This window comes from Musca vetustissima, unplaced genomic scaffold, assembly GCF_032173495.1.
Source record: "Musca vetustissima isolate MV318-11 ecotype Yass unplaced genomic scaffold, APGP_CSIRO_Mvet_v1 utg4922, whole genome shotgun sequence".
Taxonomy (NCBI): domain Eukaryota; kingdom Metazoa; phylum Arthropoda; class Insecta; order Diptera; family Muscidae; genus Musca; species Musca vetustissima.
In genome coordinates this window covers 9614-21271 of record NW_026877103.1, presented here as the reverse complement: position 1 = coordinate 21271, position 11658 = coordinate 9614, and the positions used below count along the sequence as shown (strand labels likewise).

At 34.6% G+C, this 11658-nt stretch overlaps 1 protein-coding gene across 1 annotated transcript; it reads left to right on the top strand.

Moving 5' to 3' along the window:
- Positions 1-4063: 4063 nt before the first annotated feature.
- Positions 4064-4354, top strand: LOC133321668 (uncharacterized). Its single transcript, XM_061530750.1, has one exon. It carries the CDS (start codon positions 4064-4066, stop codon positions 4352-4354), a length of 291 nt encoding a protein of 96 aa, XP_061386734.1.
- The last annotated feature ends 7304 nt before the right edge of the window (positions 4355-11658 follow it).

The window sequence follows — 11658 nt, the reverse complement described above, 5'->3', positions numbered from 1 at the left end:
TGGATAAAATTTCTATTTCAATTTATTTATTCAGTAATATGGAAGCCTTAAAAGGTCAATGGTCTTTATTATCGTCTTCTAAGTTCCAAAATTAGGTACAAATGGTCTCATATACGGAGAATAAATGAGGTTCTTTAACATCTGCCTTACAAAATTCGTCTGCCTTACGAAGTCGAAATTGTACTCTACAAGTAGAGTATAGAGTATTAAATAAGTTAATAGTCAACTATTAATGGTCCTAATGGCCATATATAGGAAGGTTATTATGAAAGCCTATATATATGTATATATATTATTAAGTCATCTGCTATCCCAAAATTCCAATGAAATTATAAAGATATTTTTTTTTTAATTTTCATTAATTTATTTGTAGTAATTTAAAAACCATCTTAAAAGCTAATGTTTTTATTTAAATAAATTATCAAAATTTATAACACTTAATATAATTTACATAAAAATACGATTCAGAATATTGAAACCTCTTAAAGTTTCGTTGTCTGTTTTTTAATACCCAACTTTTCCAATTTGTGAATGCGTCTAATATTACGTTGCAATTTCTTCTTGAACATCAATTCACGAGATATTGTCCTCAAATCGGAGCGTGAACATTCATGTAAATTTCGTACACTTTTCGAAATTAGCTCATCGGTGAGTACAAATTTCGTTTTATTCAGGCGTAAATGTCTGGCTTCTCGGCGTTGCAGCTCTTCACGATATAGAAAGAGGGTATAGGTGACGGAGGGTTTCGATGAAGACATTTTTTAAATGATTTATATTTTTTTTTGATTTCTTTTTCTTCTTTGAGTGTAGTGTGCTACTGGATGCGAGGTGTGCAACTGCTGATGATGTGGGGTAAGAATGGACGATTTATACGAAGAATTTTGTTCGTCTGACTATTTGTGCAGTCGGAGCAGGTATAGGTGATTAATGTTTTGCGGGATTAATGGTAATCGCTTTTGCATAATCCTTGCTATGTAAACACGTGTGCACCAGCGTGATGCCATAAAAATTAATTCTTATTGCCGCAAATATGGAAAAGGTTGACAATAAGAATATTTTGAGGTATTTTGTAGTTGTTTACGAATTCCCAATTAACAAATTGTGTAATCTTTTAAACTTCTGCAATTTTCAATGCCATGTTTTACAGTTTTTGTTTTTTGATGAGCAGAAAAAGACAGAAGACCGTCTTCACGTCTTCTGGAGCCTCAATAACTTTTTCGGGGCTATAAGTAGTTCTAATCAACTTCAGTATATTAATAATATAACCAAATATATATTAAGAAATTGTGGTCTTCTATAAAGAGATTTGTCTTCTTTTAATATGGAAGACCAGGAGGATATGCTGTAGAAGACAATCGGGCCATCTCCATAAAATTATATTTTATTTAAATAGAATTCAATTTAAACTTATTTTGGACGGCTATTGATGTTTCATAATAACGTCCCTATACATGGCCATTAGGACCATTAATAGTTGACTAATAACTTATTTAAAAGGGTCCTCTCTACATGTAGAGTGCAATTTCGACTTCGTAAGATGTATATGGCTTCTTAAAGAATCTCATCTCATTTCCTCTACGTATAGGAGACCATTTGTACCTAATTTTGGAACTTGGAAGGCGATAATAAAGTCCATTAGGAATAAAATCACTAGGTGTTCTTATATAAAAGACCACGAGGGCTTGCTATGGAAGGCAGTGAGATATTCTCCTAGAATACAATTTGAGCGTCGTTTAGAGAAGCATAGAATATCATTTGGTGTCTTTTTAGAAGATAATTTAAACTTTATATAGAATACTCTTAATTTTCCTATAGGTGACGATAAGGTCTATTAATAATGATTCGGACTTCGTATGGGAGATCATTAGAATTTCTTATAGAAGAGCATTTTAGGAGAGAACTTAGTCATATTTTTAAATACCTTTTGGTCACTAGGCCTTCTAATGTCTCCTGCTCTTTCTGGAAGACCATTCCGCTTATATTATAGAAATAAAAGCCATCGACTTTCTTAAGAACACATTTGATATCCTTACAGGAGAAATTTTATTAAAAAAAATATTTTACTTGGGCCTCTTTATAGATACAGTTAAGTTGTGTAATAAAAATCAATTTTTCTTTATATAGAACATAAATAGACATATATAGAAGTACTTTTTGTGGAAGACCATAAATTTTTATACCCTTCACCACACTGTGGTACAGGGTATTATGTCTTTGTGCATATGTTTGTAACAGGCAAAAGGAAACGAGATAGACACATGGTTCCTTTTGAGAATATGCATAGAATCACTTTCTGAGTCGATTTATGCATGTCCGTCCGTCCGTCTGTCTGTCTGTCCATGTTAAATTGTAAACAAAGTACAGGTCGCATTTATGATCCGAATTGGATGAAATTTGGCACAGGTCACTTGTTTGGCCCAAGGACGAACCCTATTGAAATTGGGAAAAATCGGTTCAGATTTAGATATAGCACCCATATATTTTCGTCCGATTTAATGTAAACGGTCCCTATATATCTTTCGAAATTTGGCACAGCGTAATGAATAACGTCTAGAATGATGTGTGTAAAATTTCATAAAAATCGGTTCAGATTTAGATATAGCTCCCATATATATTTTCGTCCGATTTTATGTAAATGGTGCAACAAAGTCCCTATATATCTTTCGATTTGCACGAAATTTGGCACAGCGTAATGAATTAGGTCTAGAATGATGTGTGTAAAATTTCATAAAAATCGGTTCAGATTTAGATATAGCTCCCATATATATTTTCGTCCGATTTTATGTAAATGGTGCAACAAAGTCCCTATATATCTTTCGATTTGCACCAAATTTTGCACGGCGTAATGAATTAAGTCTAGAATGATGTGTGTAAAATTTCATAAAAATCTGTTCAGATTTCGATATAGCTCCCATATATATTTTCGTCCGATTTTAGGTAAATGGTGCACCAAAGACCCTATATATCCTTAGATTTGCACGAAATTTGGCATAGCGTATTGAATTAAGTCTAGAAATATGTGTTTTTATTTTGGAAAAAACGGTTCAGGTTTAGATATAGATCTCATATATATTTTTATCCTATTTTAAGTAAATTGTGCACCAAAGTCCCTATATGTTTTTATATATAATAAAGAATTCAAAATGTGGCGGAATGCACAAAACATACTAAAATAAGTGTAACCTAACATGTGACAAGTTTCGATGAAATCGGTTTACATTTAGATATTTTGCTTTAAATTAATTTACATAATTTTGTCCTATTGTAAGAAGCAACTCTATATCTGACCAAAATTTATAGGTTGCAGAAAGACCTGTTTAATTTCATATTAATGGTCCTTCAAAAAATGCGATGTCTGTTAGGCTTCCATCTGTTGAATATACCCAAAGTGGTGAAGGGTATCATATAGTCGGCCCTGTCCGACTTTACTACTTTCCTTACTGGTTTTTTATATAAGACCATTCGTCTTTAAAATTATAAACTTTTTTTCTGTATATAGAACACATATAGACAATCTTCTCTTTGCAACATCCCTGACTAAGATCTTTCATAGAAGAACTTTAGAACGTTTTCTTTCCTCAAAAGTCCCAAAGAAGTTCATATAATACCTGAAATAATTCTCCTGACCATGCCTCTCACTCAAAATTAAAAAAAAAAAAAAAACATGACACATCGACTTAAAGCATGCAGATGGTTAAAGGATTAAAGTGACGGTAATTAGGAAATTTGCGAATAATTGAAATACCTGTTCTATAGTAGCACAAAATATTCTTATTGTCAATTTGTCCACATGTGTGGCAATAAGAATAATGTTTATTGTATAGTATGGATGCACACATGTTTACAAAACATTCTTACAAGGATTATCCACAAGTGATTACCAATAATCCCCCAAAACATTATTCAGCTATACCTGCTGAGACTTAAGAAAAATAAAACAATAAGAAAATTTTGTGTATAAAATATACATGCTTGCCCCTCAACATCATCAGTTGCATATCTTGCATCCAGAAGCACACAACACACGAAGAAGAACAAGAAATCAAACAAAAACATTTACAAAATGTCCTCATCGAAACCCTCCGTCACCTATACCCTCTTTCTATATCGTGAAGAGCTGCAACGCCGAGAAGCCAGACATTTACGCCTAAATAAAACGAAATTTGTACTCACCGATGAGCTAATTTCGAAAAGTGTACGAAATTTACATGAATGTTCACGATCGGATTTGAGAGCGATATCACGTGAATTGATGTTCAAGAAGAAATTGCAACGGAATATACGACGAATTCACAAATTGGAAAAGTTGGGTATTAAAAATGCCGATCCGCAATCACAGACAACGAAACTTTGAGAGGTTTCAAAAAAATATTTTATGTATTTATATGTTTATTATAAAGTGTGTTATAAATTTTGATAATTTATTTAATTAAAAAAAAATCAAATGAAATTTAATTTTTAAGTTTGTTTTTTAAATTACGAAATAAATGAAATAATTTTCATTGGAAACTTCGGGTAACAAAATATTAAAATGTTGTATATAATTTGAAATTTAATACATTTTAAATTTAATAAGTTCAATAAATTTGGCATATATAAAAATAAAGATTTTATGATTTTCGTCTATATAAAGTATTTTATCTATGGATTAACCCTTCGCAATTATTTTGTTTGTTGAAGTCCTTTCGAAAGCATTCTATTTATGAACGCACTTTAAAAGGTCTGTTTGTGATTGTCTGATTGTCTTCTATTAGAAGGCATATTAGTATTTTAAAACAAGTTCTAATAGTTCTTAGTGGTCTTGCCTAAAGAAAACTATTCCTCTTGTTTACATAGGGCGTCAATAAAACTGCTGTTTTAGCCTAGATTATGGTGCTGCCATCTAACTTTGTCTAAAAACAACGCATACTTGAATTCTTGCAGTGGTTGTAGTCCTTGCTTATTTAGTATTGCCATTTTATTTTGGCTGGCGCTATTTCCTGCTATTTCTATTCTGTGTTATCCGTATGTCTTGGTGTTGATATCAAGGTTGTTTGCTAGACTGTCTAGGGGTTTCGGATGCCTTTCTTCTGAAGGGGAATGTAAGACTCATTTTAAACCAGTGAGCAGAGCAGTATAGTCGGACGGGGCCGACTATACGATACCCTGCACAACTAGCACGGAACTCAAATTTTCTGCAGATTTTTATTCCGAGCCTGGGCAATATTTCGAGATATTTACACCCTCTTGCCCGATTAGAGGTAAGCAGCACCTCTTCCTCACACTGACTTATTTTCCGATTATTACGGGTATTAAGTAAGGCTATTGTACAGATTTCCTTCACCGTGGTTTGTGTTGTGATGTTCGGTTTCCATTTGAGGTCTATAGATCGACTCGAAAATAACACAAAAAATTAAGTTTTCGGTCCACTTCATTCCAAAATTATTATCTGATCTTCACCGAAAATTATAGGCGTTGTCCTTGACCATAACTGGAACCTCATGAAACATTTCAAAGCGATCAGCGCTATAGTTCCGCTCTCTAGAGTGATAATGGGTTACTAAATAATATACGAATACGGAGATACCTGTAAATATTTAGGGTAAATATATACGCCATAGAATACAAATTTGCTAATTATTGACCGATCTTTATCAAAACGGGCATACGATGTTGGGGCCATAATTGCGGCCTCTGGAGCTACTAGAAAAACCGACAAAGATTAAGTATTTGGTCAATTTCATCTCCTTAATATTAACCGATCATTACCTAAAACAATAGGGGTCTTCATTGGCCAGAACCCATTATACATGCAAAATTTCGTGAAGATTGGTCCATAACTATGGCCTGTATCGTGTTTACAAATTATAATGGACAGACGGACGGACGGACACACATGTCTAGATCGACACAGCTAGTCGAGATATGATTTCGCGGCGTTACAAACTTTTGGGGCTGCACAAAGCTATAATACCCTGACAACATAGTTGTGTAGGGTATAAATATTTGAAAGCCAATATGACATATTTTTCTCCTCCGCTGGGTTTCGAGATCGGACCACATCGATTTGTAGTATAGCACAGAACTTATCATCATGGTCCTTTACAAAGTCATTTAGTTATTCGAAGACTTCATAGCCTTCTACAATAAGAACTAATGACTTGAAAATACAATTTCACAATTTAAAATTTATTCAAAATGTATTAGGGTACGTAGATATAAGGTTTTCTGCATAAGGATCGCCTAGAAATGGAATAGGACGATGAAAACATACGAATTCCGATTTCCTGATTTTGGGGACCCTTATCATAAAATTGTATGAGCGACATTTTGGTAGAATATTTGTAGGTTCACAAATATCGCCTTGAGGCACTTAGCTTAGGGTTCAAGAAAATAAGGACTAAAAAGATGTACATGGATTTGAGATGGAATGAGGATATGTTTTACGTAACCCAAAAACTTAAAACTTATCTTTCTGGATTCTTAACCCATTACTGAGCATTATTCTCCCTCCTGTACAGGAAAAGTCTTATATTTAAAAGGCCATAAGACCCCTCAAAAGTGAATTTTTTAATGCTTGTTGTGGTCATATTACGATCATACCTGGTCCATAGTAACTGTAGCAGGATCGAAGATTGTAAAACTAAATATTTTTTTTTTAGTTATTTATGCCAAGGGATTTCATGCCCGCCCGAATTTTACGCACCCTCCCCCTAGACCATGAGCTCGAATTTAATAAGGTCTTACGCATTCTCATTATGTTTTAAACCCGTAAAAAATATTTCTGTATATTTATTAAATGATGTCGTTTTTTAATTTTTTCTTTACACCCATAACTATCTGCGTGTTATGTTAGTACTTACTTTTTTAGCTTTTATAACAAGCACACCTACAAATTTGCCCAGCGGTAGATATATTTGCAGCTAACTTGTAATCAAAACTATGATAGCGGAATTTTTATTTGGCATTCCTCGAATGAAAACCCCCAACAACCAGTACTGACTAAAACAGGAGCAACAAAAACTTTTGGAATAAACACCCCAACAACAAGACTAACAAGAGCGGGAACAACAGCAACACCATCAAAATCTACATCAGGTTGTGCGCAGAAAGTAAATTAGCATCTGAGCCAATTATACCTGGCATTACTTCATTTGCATTTAATTAGAAAATACCAACAACAACAAAACACACAAAAAAAGAATTCCAAGCGTAAACATGCTACTGCTTTTGGTAGTTTTCTTGCCGCAATGGCTAGTTGGTGAGTGAAAAAGCCGAAGCCGAACAAACAACTAAAAGCTGTGAGCTGATATTTCCGGGGAATATCAACATGCAGTCATTATGATCTACTACGCCAGCTAGGCAGTCAGCCATTTGACTGGATGGTGGGTTGCCAGCTGGTCGCATTTCTGCCAAGAAGTGAATGTTGTAATATAAAATTGTTGTGGTTTGTTTTGTTGTTGGAACCTGAGATCTATTTTTTCTATCTAAATATCTATACCATAACTAGTGGTATGCCTAAAAATAGAAGAAAATAGTACGTTTGTTTGTAAAGTTATTAAGAAATATGTAAATTTTCAATATACTTCGACTGGTTTTAGAACAACGACAACTAATTTTAAATTAATGTAGGAACAAAAGATTTGCGGTGTTTCTGTGATCATAAAAGGTATTGGGTTGAGAGAAAAATACTTTGCATAGGTTTCCTCATGAGTTGGACTGAATCGATTGGGATTTTTTGAAGAGAGATGTGGTAAGCAAAAAAAATATATATATTTTAGCTTCTTAGTTGAAATAATAATAACAAAAAAAAAACATATTTGATGATATAAACAAATAACGTTTTATCCACAGCCGAAAATCTACATCATACTAAATGTCTGGCTACACCGATCTATGGATTCTATAAGCAAAAGTGGCCACAAATTTTTTTAGTATCTTTAACATCTGTATTATTATAATGCCCTTGACATTACGACTGTATCGAAATATCGTTTTTTAACCCAAGGGTATCGAATTGGAAATGTTCTCCGTCCGATAAAGAGTGAAAAACCAGTAAGGAAAGTAGTAAAGTCGGACGGGGCCGACTATATGATACCCTTCACCACTATGGGTATATTAAACAGGACGATTAACATGAAATTGGATGAAATAAAATATGTGATTTTTATCTAAATGTGAATCTATGTAGATCTATCCATAAAGTATGTAAATCGACTTCAAACAAATATAAATACGTCATCGGTTGGGCTATGTCTGTACTTCTAGAAAACGCAACTACGTAAATCTATGCTCAATTTTGTACGTTGTGCAAACTTTGATGTCAATCTGACTAACATGAGGAGTTTGATGCCCACTTTACGGGCGAAAATATATATGGAAGCTCTATCCAAATATTAAGCGAATTCAAACAAACTTGTCACAGGTTAGGTTATACTAATTTCAGAACGTTTTGTTCCTATCAGCCTATTGGATCCTTGGTGCGTCAATTACTTATAATCAATCTATAATAAAAGGGAGCTATATCTAAATATGGACCGATTTTCAGTACGTTATGCCAAATTTCGTGCAAATCGTGCATCATTTACATGAAATCGGACGAAACTATATATGGGAGCTATATCTAAATCTGAACCGATTTTCTCGAAAATTGGCACACATTATTCTGAAACTAATTCAGTACGCTATGCCAAATTTCGTGCAAATCGAAACATATATAGGGACTTTGGTGCATCATTTACATGAAATCGGACGAAACTATATATGGGAGCTATATAGAAATCTGGACCGATTTTCTCGAAATTTGGCAGACATCTTTCAAGGCTCAATTCAGTACGTTATGCCAAATTTCGTGCAAATCGAAAGATATATAGGGACTTTGGTGCACCATTTACATGAAATCGGACGAAACTATATATGGGAGCTATATCTAAATCTTCACCGATTTTCTCGAAAGTTGGCAGACAACATTCTAGGCTCAATTCAGTACGTTATACCAAATTTCGTGCAAATCAAAAGATATATAGGGACTTTGGTGCACCATTTACATGAAATCGGACGAAACTATATATGGGAGCTATATCTAAATCTGGACCGATTTTCTCGAAAGTTGGCAGACAACATTCTAGGCTAAATTCAGTACGTTATACCAAATTTCGTGCAAATCAAAAGATATATAGGGACTTTGGGGCACCATTTACATGAAATTGGACAAAACTATATATGGGAGCTATATCTAAATCTGGACCGATTTCCTCGAAACTTGGCAGACATCATTCTAGACCTAAGTGCTTAGGCTGTACCAAATTTTGTGCAAATCGAAAGATATATAGGGACTTTGGTGCACCATTTACATGAAATCGGACGAAACTATATATGGGAGCTATATCTAAATCTGGACCGATTTTTACGAAACTTGGCAGACATCATTCTAGACCTAAATGATTAGGCTGTACAAAATTTCGTGCAAATCGAAAGATATATAGGGACCGTTTACATTAAATCGGTTAAATATATATATGGGAGCTATATCCAAATCTGAACCGATTTTTCCCAATTTCAATAGGGTTCGTCCTTGGGCCGAATATGTGACCTGTGCCAAATTTCATCCAATTCGGATCATAAATGCGACCTGTACTTTGTTTACAATTTAACATGGACAGACAGACGGACAGACGGACAGACGGACAGACGGACGGACGGACGGACGGACATGCATAAATCGACTTAGAAAGTGATTCTATGTATATTCTCAAAAGGAACCATGGGTCTATCTCGATTATTTTTGCCTGTTACAAACATATGCACAAAGACATAATACCCTGTACCACAGTGTGGTGAAGGGTATAACAACATTGGAGTGTGACGCCACAGAAATGGTTTGTTGCACCATTTACATAAAATCGGGCGAAACTATATATGAGAGCTATATCTAAATCTGGACCGATTTTCACGAAACTTGGCAGACATCATTCTAGGCTCAATTCAGTACGTTATGCCAAATTCCGTGCAGATCGAAAGATATATAGGGACTTTGGTGCACCATTTACATGAAATCGGACGAAACTATATACGGGAGCTATATCTAAATCGAACCGATTTTCACGAAACTTGGCAGACATCATTCTAGGCCCAATTCAGTACGTTATGCCAAATTTCGTTCAAATCGAAATATATATAGGGACTTTGGTGCACCATTTACATGAAATCGGGCGAAACTATATATGGGAGCTATATCTAAATCTGGACCGATTTCACGAAACTTGGCGGACATCATTCTAGGCCCTATTCAGTACGTTATGCCAAATTTCGTGCAAATCGAAATATATATATATATATATATATATATAGGGTTCGACCTTCATCCAATTCGGATCATAAACGCGGCCTGTACTTTGTTTACAATTTAACATCTACAGACAGAGAGACGGACGGACGGACATGCATAAATCGACTCAGAATGTGATTCTATGCATATTCTCAAAAGTAACCATGTGTCTATCTCGTTTCCTTTTGCCTGTTACAAACATACGCACAAAGACATAATACCCTGTACCATTGTGTGGTGAAGAGTATAAAAACACTAAGTAGGGAGGGAGGCGGAGAACTATGCCAAAACACAGCCTAACAACGAATGGTGGTAGTGTGGAATACACTTGTTTTTGTTAAAAAAGAAGAGGTTGGAAAAATGAGCGCCAATGGTTGTAAAGTAGAGCAAAAAAAGAAAATATTTATGATATAAAGGAAATGTTTACATTTTTTAGAAAAAATATTGGTTTACCATTCAGAATTGACGTCTCACTTTGTTCAGGTGGAGCTGCCGCCACATGACCAGAGTTGGCGAAGAAATAGGCGACCATTTGTTTTGCAGTGCTTCTTCCACGAACAACTCTCGTAGGATTTGATACGTCTTCGAAGACCCACACGGTCTGTTGCTATTTTTTCCATGGTGCGTCACTTGTAATAATCTTAAAAACATAGTTGGAAGCACTGTGAGCAACGTCGGTTCAATACGGGCATTTTCTGCCTACCAGGGTGCGCAAAAATTCGCTCGCGAATGATTCAAAATACATTCTTGTCGTTTTGTGCTCATTTTAAGAATGGATTTATGGCGATAAATTCTTTACCAAACGAACATTCGCCAAAGAATGGTCGCACACACATAACAAACGAGTGAGAGCACACAACAACGTTCATTTGTATTTTTGGGGAGTATGGACATATTTTTCTTCCGATTTAGCTGTAGTTCGGTATTTTGAATTCACATAAGGTGGCAGATATTTTGGCTAATAATTATAATTTTGGACCAATTTTTATTGAGAATGGGCGCAACCTTCTTGGGGCTCGTTGGCTGCCAAATCTTTCTACATGGTGAGGAATATAAAATGTTTGAATCCAACCGAACTTAAGGACTTTTTTAAGTTAGGGGCCCACAATACTGCACTCAGAATGCCAAATTTCAGCCTCTTCGGAAAATGTCTTTAAAATACCGAAAATAGAAAATAGAGTTTTTTTACAATCCAACCTTATGTCGCATTACGTGATTTAAAAGTTCAACTGAAAATTTGTAATTTATTTGACAACTTAAAATCACTTTGACGCCATTGAAATCAACAACAATATTAAAATAAAATCAAAATAAAAAAACGCATTGAAATCAACAGAAAATCAAATTTGAAC